The sequence below is a fragment of the Podarcis pityusensis genome (genome assembly GCF_964106645.2).
Source record: "Podarcis pityusensis genome assembly, chromosome: 9".
In the NCBI taxonomy this organism is placed as follows: Eukaryota; Metazoa; Chordata; class Lepidosauria; order Squamata; family Lacertidae; genus Podarcis; species Podarcis pityusensis.
In genome coordinates this window covers 48,816,906-48,833,675 of record NC_138034.1, presented here as the reverse complement: position 1 = coordinate 48,833,675, position 16,770 = coordinate 48,816,906, and the positions used below count along the sequence as shown (strand labels likewise).

The following is a 16,770-nucleotide window of genomic DNA, read 5'->3' as shown; positions in this document are numbered from 1 at the left end:
CACAACTTTTCTTATGCTCTTAATAAAGAATTTTGGGGAAAGATAACTGCTTTTCTCATTAATTGACGGTAATAAACTGATCACAAAACAGGCAGTTAAGCCTAACAATTAATGCTGACACAACAGAGCATGAAACACAATCACTAGATGATGGCAACTTAAGGCTGCTTTATATATACTGTATATATACACACACACACACACACACCACTGTGGATTTTTATTCGTGTTTACAGGAAGGCACACGTTATGACAATTCACAAGACTTTGTATCAAGAACACAAACTTATTTTTAAAAAACAATACAAAAAAGACAAACATTCATAAGACGCTTTCGCAGCTCCTCTATAACCCAATGGAAGTTTCTCTGCTTAATTTAATGGAATGTGAATTATAGCCTTGACCAGCTTTTGCACAGAGGTGTGTTCTTAGAATTTCAGTATATTCACCTAAAACAGGCCCCCTTTACCAGAAAAGTCATTACTGGGGGAAGGGAACACAGAAGAGGTAGCCCATTTAGTACCCTCCACAAGCTGGGGGCAACCCAGTCAAGTGGTACAAATAATAAAATTGTTATCAGTATCATCATTATTCAAACAGCCATCAGCCCTAGCCAGCATGGCCAATAGTCAGGGATACTAGGAGTTGTCCAGCTACATCTGAAGGGCACATGCCAGGTATCCCTGGCACACAGGTCAATTATGTATTGCTACTAGACTTTAACCCACATGGGTGGCGCTGTGGGTTAAACCACAGAGCCTAGGACTTGCCAATCAGAAGGTCAGCAGTTCAAATCCCCATAACGGGGTGAACTCCCGTTGCTCGGTCCCTGCTCCTGCCAACCTAGCAATTCGAAAGCACGTCAAAGTGCAAGTAGATAAATAGGTACCACTCCGGTGGGAAGGTAAACAGCATTTCCGTGCGCTGCTCTGGTTTGCCAGAAGTGGCTTAGTCATGCTGGCCACATGACCAGGAAGCTGTACACCGGCTCCCTCGGCCAATAAAGCGAGATGAGCGCCACAACCCCAGAGTCGATCACAACTGGACCTAATGGTCAGGGGTCCCTTTACTTTACCTTACTCTCTCCTCTGCCTATATAGTCCCATGGTGGATTTTATGATGATCCTTGAGTATGATGGGAACTGGGCATTTGACATATAGAGTATCATAAAACAGCTAGCATATTCAATAACACAAAAGCTGCCTGATTGTGTTTATGAAACACTACAGGATGGTAGTTTAAAGTCATTGTAAGCTCTGCAGAGTAGATGATTGATGTTCTGGCTTAATGTGTCTTTTAGAATAATTATTAAATAAGGATTTCTGTTCTTTTCACCATCAGTGATGAAGGTCAGTAGCCTTTAATCTTGTTATAAGTGTTATCCTTTCAGTTCAGTGTTTCCAGAAAGACCAAAAACATAAATCACAAGAGAGTACAAATTTCATTTGCAAAACAAAAGAAACGAAGTTGGGTGGTGGGAGGAGATGGATGAATACCAAGTTACTGCTGTATGATGCATTTGTAGTCTTGTTTATGTTGCGATCTAAAGAGATGCCTGCCACTCAGCCACTCTCATGGACACACTCCCAAGGAGAAAGGCTATTTATGGGCTGACAATTTATGGGCTATTTATGGCAAATAAGAAAAAGACAAAGAACATGACAGGCATTTTAAAACACAGGTTGCAGTTCACCACTAAAACACATTCAGTTTTGCTACGTTGCATGGCCATTATTGGTTGACTCCACGACTTGTCCAGTCTCCAAGCACAGCTGCCTTTTCAACCAGATTGCCTTTCTCTAAAGAGCATAGTCTTATTATGTTCCAGGACAAGTGATATGGCATTCCTGTCCTAATGCCTAGTGGCACAGGGGAGTCCATCTCAACTGAGCAAATCATTGACACCATGTCTTTTGTAGATTAGCAGCACACTGAAAGTAAACAAGACATATCAGGTTGGTCACTCTGCAAACTTCAGGTTAGATTTCTAGAGAAAGAGAGAGAGAGACAGTGAATGAATGAGTGTGCTTTGCATCTTCATAGGAGCCAACCCCTAGGGGCCAGGGTCCCTTTGCTCCCCAAATAAAATACTTGAGGAGGCCATGGCCACCCAAAGTTGATGGGCATTGCCATTCAAATGGTGTGCATGTGTATCATCTTGTCATCAATTATGCAGGGTGGGGCTTACCATACCCCCCCCCATGCCTCTCCCTTTCTCTCTGCTAAATCAGGGCTGAATCAGTAATGTTTGACAGGCTAGAATGAATTTAATCCCCTCAATAGAGAGACCAAGAGCTTACCCACACTTCCTCTCATCCCAGTGAGAGCCAGTGTGGTGTAGTGGTTAAGAGCAGTAGACTCGTAATCTGATGAACCGGGTTCGTGTCTCCGCTCCTCCACATGCAGCTGCTGGGTGACCTTGGGCTAGTCACACTTCTCTGAAGTCTCTCAGCCTCACTCACCTCACAGAGTGTTTGCTGTGGGGGAGGAAGGGAAAGGAGAATGTTAGCCGCTTTGAGACTGCTTTGGGTAGTGATAAAGTGGGATATCAAATCCAAACTCATCATCCCATTGCTTTCCCCCTAAGGAAAACCACTCTTTAGCACTCAATCAAACAGTGCTTCATGTATTTACTCAGGTTGCTATTTGTTCCGATTTGTTACTAAAGAGCGGGTTTTCCCTTGGAAAGGAGCAGAGCAAGGTGGAAACCGCTTGAACTCATGCCTAGAAAGCACAAATCAAGCAGAAAACCATTCAGTCATGTGCTTTCTAGGCATGGCACAAGTGCGGACAAGCCCCACATGCACTGCTTTGACAGAGCAATTGAGGCGGCTGGGGCCACACAACGTCAGCAACTTCAGTCTCCCAAATACAGTGGTACCTCAGGTTAAGAACTTAATTCATTCTGGAGGTCCGTTCTTAACCTGAAACTGTTCTTAACCTGAGGTACCACTTTAGCAAATGGGGCCTCCCACTGCCGCTGCACCACTGCTGCACGATTTCTGTTCTCATCCTGAAGCAAAGTTCTTAACCCGAGGTACTATTTCTGGGTTAGCGGAGTCTGTAACCCGAAGCGTCCGTAACCCGAGGTACCACTGTACATATAATTAGTCTGAAACTGTTGACTGGTTCTCCAGCTCAGCTTTCAGAAATAAAGATTGCAATCCCTCTGTCACCCTTTAATCAAGTGTAATACACCTGGCTTTCTTTAACCACCTCAACTATAAATACAATAGGGCAGGTAAAATGGGTACTATATAACATCAAGTATGATCCCGTGGATCCTTTACAGCCAGCCCCAAGGTAGCCATATGGGAATGGTTTGCAAAATCCCTCATTGAAATTGCTATTCCTTCAATTGTTGTTGTTTCCAGTAGCAAGAAGTGGTTGATCAGAAAGTAAAAAAGAAACAAGAAGCCTTGAATAAGATATTATAATATTAGTATTGTTCTGTGAGGCGCCATCAGGATCCTGCTAGGCAACTTGGGCATGATCTAAAATTAAATCAATTCACCAAAATTTATCTTGAGAAAATGGGAATTAGATCTGATAACTAGCTGGGTCCCTAACAACACTCATGCTTTTCTAAATCTTGTCATCATATTCCATTTATTTGTCAGTTAGCCAAGCCCCCTTATCCCTTTTGTTTTTATCTCTTTTCCCTATATTTGATCAATATTGTTCTAGTAATTAGCAGCTGATAACAGCACATAGCATCTCCTAGGCAAAAGCATTAAAACTGAACAGTGAATTCAACTGAACCTTCCATTACCCAGAACAGCCCAGAAACACGGGGGCATCTATTCAGGTTGGCAGTCATTTTGCTTTTTACGGTCTAGTTGGCCATAAACCATCACAACTTATACTTTAGGTATCTTTTGATTCATTATTTCCACAATAAAGAACTGTGGTTAGGTCTGGTCAGCAGCCTTGAAGGTCTGAAATAGCGACATATTTGGGGATTCCCTCAGATTTAAATACTTCATTTGCATCATTCATATGGCTACCTCTGGTCCAAAATTGGCCTACTGGCCTACTCAGAGCTATTTTTCTAGAAAAAGAAGTGCCGGAACTCAGCATGAACACCTCTTAGAATAGCAATGGCACCCACCTGAAAGGTGCCAGAACTGAGTTCCAGTTGAAAAAAAAGCCCTGGGCCTACTTAACTGTCTATATTACTTATGATTGCTTGGGTCCAGCCAAACAAAGCTCTGTTATGTTTTTAAGAGGTACCCTATGATGTTGTATCACTTTCCATTTTAGAGATTTCTCAGTGAATTGCTGGAGGCCAGTCGGTGAATCCATTGCAGAGCTGGCATTGAAAACCAGGTTTTCCACATTCAAGGTTACGAGCCTGTTCACTGGTCAACAGTGTATCTCTGCTCATATATGTTTTAAGTTACCCTAGATGCACCAGACAGGTTTTGGATGCACTATAGCAGGAGTGCCCAAGAGGGCCAGATTTGATGAAATGAACATGCATGAGGGCCGACCAAGGTTGTTGTTTTTTAGGATTTTACCCTAGGACATATACTACCACAGGGACCAGATTGAATCGACCCCTGAAACGATAGGAATCACACATTTAGGAAAGCAGGATATTTCTTACAATGTTGTCTAGATAACATTTGCACCTCAGTAATTACATGCCAAACCCAAGTGCAGCTATCATCACCAGGTCTCAAACTTTATGGAAGAAATGGGTCACCCAATCCTCTCTTGATAGCTGGTGCTGAAAATTGTGGTGGGATGCACAGGGAAAATTTGGGAAGAATTGGGTAACTGATTTCTTCTATAAGGCTTGACACTTGATGAGAGCTGCTGAGTTACTTACAAATTACCGAGGTGCAAATTGTGATTGTCAGAATGCAGCCACTGAGCTCATTATCCAAACTTGGCTACAAGCTTCCTTACACAAGATTAACAGTCCAGTCATAACTTTCAAAGATTAAGAGTGGTCAAGAGCCATTTGCAGCATACAGATGAAACCACTTAACCATGCATGCAATTTTTTCTCTCCCAAACAACTGTTAGCCTCCGACCTGTTACGTCTGCTCCTCTCCAAACTGCAGACAGACGCAAGAAATCCCTACACACCCTCTGAAAATTATCTCGATTCAAATCCACAGACTCTGCAGTTCTGAGCTTCTTTACAAGGGCACCCACGAAACAAAAAAACACAGCAACAACAGTCAGAGACATGAAGAACTTCTGAAATACAAATAAAAAAAATAAAAAATCAGATGTTCTTTGGGCCTCACTTGTGTTGGTGCAGCTTTTTGTGGGTGGGCTATAATGATTCTGTAGTGAAGTGGAAAGAAGTTCAGAGGCTGAACCCTTTAGCCAAGCTCAAAGTTAATCATGTCTAATAGTGACAGGAAGCTGTAATCTTTTCAACTTTTCTAATGAGAAAAGCAGTGTAGCAGAGTGCTTCCATATTTGATGAAAACTCTTCTAAGTTTGGCATTGGTGTGCTCATCTCCTGGCTATGAGCAAGGTCACAGCTGTACAGCAGGAATGATTAACCACCAGGTCAGGGATCTGATCTAGCCACCCCCAAGCATTTTTTTCCTTTTCTCCTGCCAAGACCCCATCAATTTTGGTGGCAGCATCAAAGACTGAAATATAAAAGATACTAGAGTGGGCAGAGCCCACTGTGATGATAGGGATACATATTAGCCCTCCCCAGTCATCACTACATGGAGAGGAAATAATGCTCAAAGGGGGTCTTGTCTACATTCATGTGTGTTCTGTGTGGTGGATGTTCACGCAAGAGGTGCGCATGAGAGTGCGCATGAGGCCCCACCACTGTATGCAACCACCTGCAGCTCAGGGTTGGCTAAGGATCACATATGCTAGCCGTCCGTGCTATACTGGATTAAGGAAATGAATGATAAGATGGCATGTGTGCTGTGACAGGAAAGCTAAACAGATGAACATGTTGCAAAGGAACATGCAAGCGACCCATTTTGACCTACGCTATCATGAAGTGCACCTCAGGGTCAAGCCAATGCAGAAAGTAGTCACATCATTGAAGTATTGCATGTATGGATGATGCCACAAAAACGAAACAGTTAAAACTAGGAATGGATGGAAAACAGAACAAAAGAGATGAGGAATTGTTAGGTTTTTAATTGGTGAGCAGTATGATTTAGAGAATGCAGCAATGGAAACATTTAGTCAATGCAATCTACTTTTGAGTGTTTAAAACACCTCACATACATTACTTATGTAGTCTGTTCAGAATTTTCCCTGCCACTTTCCCAGCTGTTATGTCAAATAGTTTTCTCAGTCAGGTCAATCACTTTACTTAAATTGTGACTTGATTCAGAATTATCTTTGCCAAGAGATTTGCTAGGCCAGAAAAGAGATAAGTTACGAAAGCCAATTTAAATGATGTAACTAAAGAATGGCTCTAGCATACCGATGGAACTGGTATACAGATTTCTACTGCTGCCGGTAAACTTAAAAAACAAATTGCACAGCAACTTTTTTTTTTAGGTAGGATGCTACTTGCCCCATTTCACAGGTAGGAAACTGACATGAGGAAGCAAGTTCTGTTGTGACGGCCGATGGTTCCACCAACAACTTGACTTGGGAGAGCATGTAACATGCCTTTGAAGGATCAGCCTTCCCCATATCTAAGCACTGCTCAGCAAGGGTGCCAACTCAAATAAAATAGGGGGGGGAGGTAAGCCCCACCCCACATAATTGATCACATGACGTGCTGCACGCACACTATTTGAATGGCAATGCCCATCAACTTTGGGGGGGCAGCCCCCTCAAATATTTTATTGGGGCACGAAGCCCCCTCAGCCCCAACGAGTTGGCTCCTATGCCACTATGTCAGTAACCCACTGCAGACGTTGCTGGACTCCAACTCCCATCAGCCTATGCCAGTACAGTGGTACCTCGGGTTAAGAACTTAATTCGTTCTGGAGGTCTGTTCTTAACCTGAAGTACCACTTTAGCTAATGGGGCCTCCCACTGCGCGATTTCTGTTCTCATCTTGAAGCAAAGTTATTAACCCGAGGTACAATTTCTGGGTTAGCGGAGTCTGTAACCTGAAGCATCTGTAACCCGAGGTACCACTGTATAGCCAATGTGCATGGAGGATGGGAGCCGGGAGACAGGCTTGGCCGCAGGCCCACAGAATTGTGGAGTTGGAAGGGACCCTGAGGGTCATCTAGTCCAACCCCCTGCAATGCAGGAATCTAGGGCTCGAAGCCACGACCCTGAGACTAAAAATCCCATGCTCTGCGGACTGAGCTATCATTTGCCATTTAGGTTCTGCTTTAAAATTTAAATAAATAGATGAAACCCTGAAACCCACCTGTGTCTTGGCTCCGTATCTCCCCACCGGTGGGATGGAGGGGGGGTGGATACCAGGCGGTGGCGTCGTGGCCTGAGCGGTCCTCCGCAGCGCCCCCTAGAGCCGGAGCGGCGCAGCGGCCCTTTCCCCCCGGCGCGGGGCTCGCTCACAGGGCTTGCTCTCGGAAGAAGCCCCAGGGCTCGCGCAAGGAGTGTCTCCCGGGCTGGCCGCCCGCCGTGCTGGCCACGGAGTTCTTGAGCTGCTTGATGACCCCGAAGAGCAGCAGGAAGAGCAGGAAGAGCAAGAGGAAGAAAAGCGCCAGGTAGAGGAGCAAGTTGAATTCCCACTCCATGCTGCTGCCGCTGCTGCTCCTCGCCTACAGGTTCCCATCAGTCACTAACTGCCCTGCTCCGGACTCCGGGGAGGCGGCGTGTGTGTGTGTGTGTGTGTGTGTGTGTGTGTGTGTGTGTGTGTGTCTGTGTCTGTGTGTCTGTGTGTGTGTCTGTGTTTGTTTGTGTGTTTTGGTGGCGGGATCGGGACATTCAGCCGCCCTGGCAAGCGCCGTCGCCTCGCCGATTCGCTGCTCCTGGCCACATCATGTCCCTTGGCAAGGTCGGGACCGTCCGAAGAAGAATCCGGTCTGGGTCCGGGGGCAGCGGCGGCTGCTCGGAAGGGAATTCCCCCGGGAGAGAGCGAGAGAGCGGCCGGTTTCCACCGCCGCCCCGACAGCAGAAGCCAAAGCAAGCAGGCGAACGAGGAACATCAGACTTGGAGGCGAGAGGAATCTTGGAGTCTCCAAAACGGTGGCGCGAAGAGCTGCCCGGGGAAGAGAGAGGGAAGGAGGGGAGCAGGGCGACCTCTAGGAAGGGAGGGAGGGAGGGAAGCTGGTTCCTGAATGAAGTGCAAAGGAACAAAAGGCCTGAGCCCCGGGAGCTAACAGAGCCAAGGGAGGGTGACGATTTCTGCCTCCGAATGAGGCCGTTTCAATTACAGGGAGAAAAGAAATCATCGCGCCATTGTTGTCCCTGGCCTGGTCTGCGTCGAAGGTGGCGCTGAAGTTTTTGCCCACCGGATAAACTCGTCTGGGGGGGAAAGAAAAGTCATCCCAACATATACAGCTGCAGAGCTCGCGTTGCATAGCACTGCAAGGGGAGGAACAGGGTGTGCGTCCTTGAGATCAGGCAGCACACTCTTCATGACCTTTTGGGAATCTTGCAGCCCAGGGCTGTTCATGGGCGTGGTCGGGGGGGGGCAGGTGCCCTCCAATCAAGTAAATGAATAATAATACTTAACTAACTTACCAATTAAGGGATGCGGGTGGCGCTGTGGGTTAAACCACAGAGCCTAGGACTTGCTGATCAGAAGGTCAGCTGTTCGAATCCCCGCGACGGGGTGAGCTCCTGTTGTTTGGTCCCAGCTTCTGCCAACCTAGCAGTTCGAAAGCACGTCAAAGGGCAAGTAGATAAATAGGTACCGCTCCGGCGGGAAGGTAAACGGCGTTTCCGTGCACTGCTCTGGTTCACCAGAAGTGGCTTAGTCATACTGGCCACATGACCCGGAAGCTGTACGCCGGCTCCCTCGGCCAATAAAGCGAGATGAGCAACGCAACCCCAGTGTCGGTCACGACTGGACCTAATGGTCAGGAGTCCCTTTATCTTTACCTTTAACTTACCAATTGGGTCATAGATAACTCGGTTCTGCCCCAACCCTCACATAAAGCCTCCCCCCCCCCCCCCCGGCAATAAATCCTGGCTATGCCCATGGTCCTGTTTGATTTCACAAGGAAGCTCTGCTAAGCACAATGGGGGTCACTTGCTTCCAAGGAAATGTGTGTGATAGTGCATCTTTTGACCACTGTTTGGTACTCACAATTAGAGTGGTTAAGAGGCAGGTTCCTCATGCTTTGGATGCGTTCTTTACCAAGAAATTGAAGCTCAGTGCAGATAAGACTGGGGAACTGTTAGTGGGTGATGGATGGAACTGTTGGCTGATGGATGGAAGGTTGCTCTCCCTCTGAAGCAGCAGGTACGCAGCTGGGGGGGTGACTCCTGGATGCTTTGCTGTCACTTGAATCCCTCAGGTGGCCTCAGTGGCACGGAGTGGCTTCCATCAGCTTCGGCTGGTGGCCCAGCTGTGCCCCTATCTGGACAGTTATAGCCTAACATCTGGCAGTCTCTAGGTTAGGGCAGTAACTGGAAAGTGTGGGAAAACACCTGATTCAATGTTGTCTAGCTCCTCTGCAAACAAATGAAAATGAATGCACAATTTAAAAAATGTCACATAGGACACTTTCACCACAAAGGGTAAGGCCAGATTTAAACATCATGCAGGGGTCCCATATGCTCGGCAGCACATATTGTCTGAATCACTAACATCTGTGCCTACAACATTAGCATGGCAGGGATCTGTGGTCCAGGAGTCCATCACTCTGGTGCTAATTTGACAATGATGACAATGATTTATTACATTTATATACCACACATTCTTCCAAGGAGCTCCAGTTGGAGTACATGGTTCTCCCCTCCCCATTTTATCCTCGCAACAACCCTGTGATGTAAATTAAGCTAAAAGTCAGTGACTCACCCAAAGTCACCCAGTGAGCTTCATGGCTGAATGAGGAGTCAGACCCTGGTCTCCCAAGTCATAGTTCAGCGCTCTTATTACTCCACACTGTTGCATGACTCAGCAACACAATGCGTGTGCTACTGAACTCTGCATTGTAAGAACATTAGAAGGATCAGGCCAATAGGCCATTCAGTTCAGAATCCTGTTTCACACGGTGGTCTATTAGCTGTCCCTGGGAAGCCCCCAATCATGTCAGAGGCTGATCTGTTAGTTCAAATGGGGCAATGCCCCATCAACCTCAGTCTGCCCTCAACAGCCTCTGCCTGCTTACTTACAACCAGTCCAGTGGGTGGCCTTGGCTGTCAGCTTCCTCCTCCTTAGCCTGAGTTGATTGGCAGGATGATGGATTGGGATAAAACTAGAATGAGTTGGCTTTGCTTGTCATTGATTATGGCTGTTCCTGCTGTTAGCTCCACCTACCACTGACACCCCTGCTTTCTGCACCACCATTCCCAAGGGGCACCAAACACCACTGTCTAGAACTAAGGTACGTATATATTGTATTCATATATGTTTAATGTTTCAGGTCATCAAAGTGCATCTGCAGACTTGGCTTCAGCTGTGTGTGCATTTTCAGCTGCGATATTCAGATAACCGGCAGAGGGCCTTCTTGGTAGTGGTACCCGCCCTGTGGAATGCCCTCCCATCAGATGTCAAGGAAATAAACAACTGTCTGGCTTTTCTAAAACATCTGAAGGCAGCCCTGTTTAGGGAAGTTTTTAATGTTTGATGTATTTATCATGTTTTTAATATTCTATTGGGAGCCGCCCAGAGTGGCTGGGGAAACCCAGCCAGATGGGTGGGATATAAATATATTATTATTATTATTATTATTATTATTATTATTATTATTATTACACTTCTTCAGGTGTGGCATTGTTTTTGCTCTCCCTGGAGCTAAACCTCTCACTGGTGTTAATACTTGTTCCTTTTCATCCTTTTCACCTAGTAATTTGCGCTTTAGGAAGCTGTGCCTCTTAAGATCCTGCAGTGGAAGTAACATAGCTAAGGCAAGGTGAGAAAGGAAATATGAAGCCTCTTGCATCCTACTTCCCTTCCTTTATATATTCCTTTATATATTCTCTGTTCCCGATGCTGACCTGCACAACCTACCATTCTCTCCCCAGGTGGCTCTCCAGCAAAACTAGCTCTTGCTGAGAGCTGTAAGTCAGGGAATGCACGAACACAATAGATGATGCAAGTAAAAATGGCTTCTTAACCAGAGCCCAAGGACAACAAAACGTATCAGCTAAGCCTGCCTAAATGAAAACATGCTCAATTAATGAACAGTTTAATGGCTTGATCGTAAAACATGAATGGATAGTTTGATCAATAAAGACAACACAGTCTCAGCTGTGCCCCATTTCTAAAAGGAAACACAGAACCTGGGTAAGCATGCCTGGAACCCCTGTGATCTTGCATCGCTCGGAGATTGGGCTGGCATGTAACAATATCAATTTCAAGGCAGGGTGCCATCCAGCCCCTTTTTGAATACTGTACTGGGAACTTAAAATAGACCGTGTAGGCCATCCCATTTCCCATGTGGAGACAGACTAGAGTAGTGCTGAGGCAACTGTTATTAAGGAGTTTTCAGGAGACATTACCATGGAGCTAGACAAGTTCTGAATCCTAACCTAATTTATTCAGCTTAAAAATCAATAGTGCAGTAGGTGCCAGTAACTCATTGACTTTCCTGTGCAAACAGATCATCCTTGCTGTATCAGGGTGATAAGCTGTATCTTAATTCAGTTCACTAAATAAATGGAAGCAATTTCACTTGTCTGATTATCTCTTTTTCCGTGAAAAAGCACCTGCTCATTCTGACTTTATAATCAATATGTATGAAAGAGTTATATGAACATATAGATTCAGCTTTAAATTGAAAGTTTTTCACAGTCATCAGCAACAGTTGGCAGTCATATGAACATTTTTCAATGACCACAGTGAATATTTCTTCCCCCATTTCTGTTTTCCTGCAGGAGGCCATCCTGAAACTCTTACTGGTGTACAGGTTGTCTAGTGACAGGTCTGGTCCTCACAGAATAAGGACAATACTTTTACTTAGTCTTTTATTTTCACGTATCATGCTATGTCAGTCTGTGTTGTGCATATATTTCCTGCAGCATGGAATGGTACGTAAGTAACTAACCAGTATGGAAGATGTGATAATAAATAAGGAAACCAGAAGCAGAATAAAACAGATTTTTTATTAAATTCCTTCCAGTAGCACCTTAGAGACCAACTAGGTTTGTTATTGGTATGAGCTTTCGTGTGCGTGCACACCAATAACAAACTTAGTTGGTCTCTAAGGTGCTACTGGAAGGAATTTTGTTTCAACTATGGCAGACCAACACAGCTACCTACCTGTAACTAGATTTTTTATTAGCTCAGAAAATCAAAGGTGCTGGAGCCAGGTGAAAATAGTATTTTCTTTAACTATTCCATTTACCCAATAAAACATTAATTTTGCCATGGATGTGCATCTGGTAGTTCAGGAATGGTTATCATTTTCTTCTCGGTCATCTTATGTAATACCTTAGATGCCAGCAACTCAATTCCAACATCATTTGTCAGGTATTGTAAAAAAATCTCATCATTGCATTTCCAGTTTCAAACATTTCCCTCCTGCATTCAAAACAATGAAGACCATAACAGCCATAGAATTATTTGGTGGCAACTCCTGTTAGGTTCAATGAGATTTACTTTCAAGTAAGTATATTTAGGATTGCAGGCAATGCTTAATTTCTCGCTTAAAACTTGTTGGAACATTTAAGAGGATGCTATTTATACATATCAAATCAAAAGGATACAGGTAGGATGGAAAAGTAGAAGCAGGAGATATAAATAGCAAGACTTATAGCACAATCCTATACATGTCTACTCAGAAGTAAATCCCAATGTGTGAAATTGGGCCAGCTCCCAGGTAAGTGAAGATTGTAGCCTGAAAAATATAACACCTGCACTATGAGCTAATGGATGAGGCTTTACAACTAAGGCAGAATCTTATGCAGGTTTCCTTGGAAGAAAGTCCCACTATGGTACACAGGATTTCAATTTATTATGTCTCCAGGGGTGAAAATCAAATGGACAGTTATCAGGGAGATAGTTCCACAGTGAGTCATACTGAGTAAAGCCACATAGGATTGGACTACATATATATCCTTGTGGTGGGGGTCTTGTCTTCTGAGCAGCCCAGAACCCACATACACACTGTCCAGGCCTGTGTCCCTGAGAGGTCACTTTGGTGCTGCTAACACAGTTTGAATTTACCCCTGGAGGTGCACTCCACTGTCTCCCAAGACAGACAGATGCCAACAAGCAGGGGCAAGCATTATCTTTTAACTCTTTTGCCTTTCTTCTTCTGCTTGTACTTTCACATGCTACTTGTGTACGTTTGGTTCAATAGGCATGGATCACCTCCTTTTGAATGTCCCAAGGAGCATTATCCAAGAAAGACGTATGCTACATGCAAGAATTACATATGCAGCTTCAAATGTCACAAACAAGAAGCAGATAGCCTCAAGCTCAACCATCCTTCTCTGAAAGGGCTAAATGAGCACCTGTATGCTACAGCAGTTGAGCGCTATGCATATTTCAGTGCTCCTCACCAAATAACCCTAGCAATGTATTAGGAAAGATCTTGAATCTTGTCATACTTTTGTACCACACTTCACTGCTACATGCATTCAGTAATTAGCTTCCTGTTGACACTTATTAAGGTAAGTGCTCCTGGAATTTCTGATCACAGCAGGCATTTCTTTGAAAAGACTTGATAGATACTATCGCACATCAAAAGGAGCAATCCCACATTCATCTCATAGAGGGATCCCTGGTGCGATTTTGTAGAAACACAGCAGCAAGAAATGCAGCATTGAAATTGGCTCCTATCTAGGTAGGGTACATCTGCCAGCAATCAAAGACCTTTGTTAGCCTCCATCACCTGTTCAGAAGGAACAGGCAGGCTGAATCCAGTATTCCTGCCGGTGTTAACAGCCAAACATTAGCATAGTTTGCAATCCAGCGCCAGATACACACATACCAGAATGCTGGAGATCCTGTGCATAGCACCCTTTTCTATATGCAGTTCCTTTCCTAATATTACATTTCAAATAGAGTATAACTATAGACCAGCTACCAATGCCACTTTCTTGGCCAAGGTGGTGCAAAGGGCGGTTGCAAAGCAACTGCAAATGTTCCTGGATGAGACTAATTAACTAGATGCACTACAGTCTGGGTTCAGAGCTGAAGCAGCCTTGGTTGCCCTGGTAGATTACCTTTAGCATAAGAGACAGGGACAATGTGAGCCTAGAGGTTTTTACACAGTTGACCATAGTATCCTCTTGAAGCAACTCAATGGGATAGTTTATCGGAGGCACTGTGTTCTCATAGTTCTCTGCACTGGGCAAGTGCAACTTGTGCTATGGACTTCCACACAGAATTTTCCTCTTCTCAGTGCTATATGAAGCCATTGGGAGAAGTCATTAGTTTTGGAACAATATATCACCAATAGGCTAATGATATACAGCTTTACTTCTCCATGACATCTATAACAGGCTGTGAAAGCTGTAGATCCATGTATGAATGCAATAGTGGACTGGATGAGGACCAATAAACTGTGCTTGAATCCTGGGAAGACAGAGGTTCTTTGGGTTTCCAAGCTTGGGAGATAGGCAAGTTATCCTTTCTTGCTGGTGTTGCACTCCCTCTGAAGGAACATGAGGGTTACTCCTGAATATGTATATCTTTGTCACTAGAGGCCCAAGTGTCATCTATGGCTAGGAGTGCCTTTTACCAGCTTTGTCTGGTTTCCCAGCTACAGTCATTCCTGGACAAGGATAGCCTTACCACTGTAGTGCATCTGTTGGTAACTATTATATTCTATGCAGGGATCTGCAGATACTCTTAACAGGCTACTGGTAGACTGTGAAAAGAAGCTGACATGTTTTTTCTTGGTATATCATATCCAGAGAGTCATAAGCAAAACAACCATTTGAAATGTTAAATTTGCTCATTACAAGGGTCATCACCCCAATATATAACAATGAATGTAGAATTAACTGTAATACTGACTTTCTTCTGCCAACCTATTCAAATTGTAAACCAATTTGGAATAAAGCATTGATATATACTACCCAAGTACTGCCTCCACATAAATGACCTTTAATTCAATGGAGTTTCTACAGGAACACCACTTACTGGACTGCTTCTTAGGACTTACCTGCATTCTGTATAGCACTTAAAACTATGAATTAAATGACTGTTAAAACAATAAACAACCCAGTAACTATTGTCTAGATGTTTATGCTTACAATATTTATTTATTTAGATTTACACCCTGCCTTTAATCAAAATATTCTCAAGGATAGTTGATGGGCTTGAGTCCATAAAAGCATATGCCATAGTAAATTGTTGGTCTTTAAGGTGCCACGATACATCACTTGTTTTAATTTAGGCTGCAATCTTATACACACTAACTTGAGAGTTAGTCCCACTGAACTCACGTCAGGCTTCTGAGCAGACCTGTATATGATTGCAATAATAGGCAACCCTGTAATACAAGCAAGCTGTTACAAAAATTAAGAACAGCAAGGGGGGTCTTTACTGTACAGTACAGTCTGACCAAACTGCGGGAGGCAGTGGAAGACAGGAGTGCCTGGCGTGCTCTGGTCCATGGGGTCACGAAGAGTCGGACACAACTAAATGACTAAACAACAACAACAGTTTCTTTCTATTGCTAGAAGAATTAGTTTCTACCTCTGAAAACCCATATTCTACCTACAATAAGAAACAATTGCTTCCAGATGTGGGCAATTAAGTTAGCATCCAATTATTGCTGCTCTGCCGCAAGATGGAAATACAATTAACTCTACTTTCAGACTTCTAAAACTCTGTAGCCAAGGAAGCAGTTCACCTTTCCTTGGTTTCAGATGTGGAAGGGGGAGTGCTACAGGGTCCACAGTTTGTGTGGGGGCAGGGGAAGCATTAAATCAGAGGTGGGGAACTCCAGTCTGTGGGCCTAATTAGGCCCAGATCCTAATTTGACCTGAAAAGCATTTCCCCCAAAATCGCACTCACTTGTCCACTGAGGAACAGGTGGAAATGCAGTTACCAATACACAAGAGCCCTGATGCACCACTGACCAGCTGATCACTGGTGATCAAAGCATTGTGCAGGGCTATTTGCAAGCCCTGCCTGTTGCTGTGAATTTCTGACAATTCTTGGGACTTCAAAGTATCTACCAACTGACATTATTCTGTCAACCAATTTGGCCTGCTGCCCAGATCCAGTTCTCCACCACTGGGTTATATAATCTCTCCTCCCCCTGTCCCCACAGTACTAATGATCAGGATTTACCCCAGGGATGGGGAAGAGAAAAACAGATATAAAGGCAATGGTATTTAAAAAGGGAAGGGTTAAAATGGTAGACTTGATTCCTAATAAGCAGAGATAGACCATAGCAAAGCAAATAGCTAGAGGTCATCACTGGCCACTATTTCATTGAGTTTTCTGGTAGCTATTTCATTGAGTTTTCAGTTGGATTTTCTTAATCTTGAAGGGAAAAAAACCTTAATAGGGAAAACATAAAAGATACTGTACTCACAATGGTGTTAAGATGCCCCATAAAAAGTGACCACAGTGTTAGTATCTAGGATGCCAACAATAGACGTATCCAGGAAAACAATAGAAATACTTAAACCAACTGACCAATCATGTCAATTCTGCCTCCCCTCCAAGAAAAATCCAACGCCCATGATGCTAACAATGGCACTTTTCACATGCATGCAGTGCTTTTTTCTAGGGGGACGTGGGGGTACACATACTCCTAAACATT

At 44.3% G+C, this 16,770-nt stretch overlaps 1 protein-coding gene across 4 annotated transcripts in view; it reads right to left on the bottom strand.

Annotated features, from left to right (window-relative positions):
* The window catches only part of SMIM43 (small integral membrane protein 43), a 243,752-nt gene extending 235,975 nt beyond the window's left edge, over window positions 1–7,777 (bottom strand). The window contains exons 1-2 of one of the 4 annotated variants that reach the window (XR_013990804.1): window positions 2,302–2,414; window positions 1,071–1,932 (exon numbers count right to left, since the gene is read on the bottom strand). Coding sequence is in view for 1 of the 4 variants with exons in the window: in XM_081022145.1 (XP_080878271.1) it covers window positions 7,480–7,665 (186 nt within the window). In the remaining 3 variants the exon portion in view is untranslated. Of the gene's footprint in view, window positions 1–148; window positions 1,989–2,301; window positions 2,424–7,334 lie in introns of those variants that run through there. The other 3 variants (XR_013990803.1, XR_013990805.1, XM_081022145.1) reach the window with 3 other exon arrangements.
* Window positions 7,778–16,770: the final 8,993 nt, after the last annotated feature.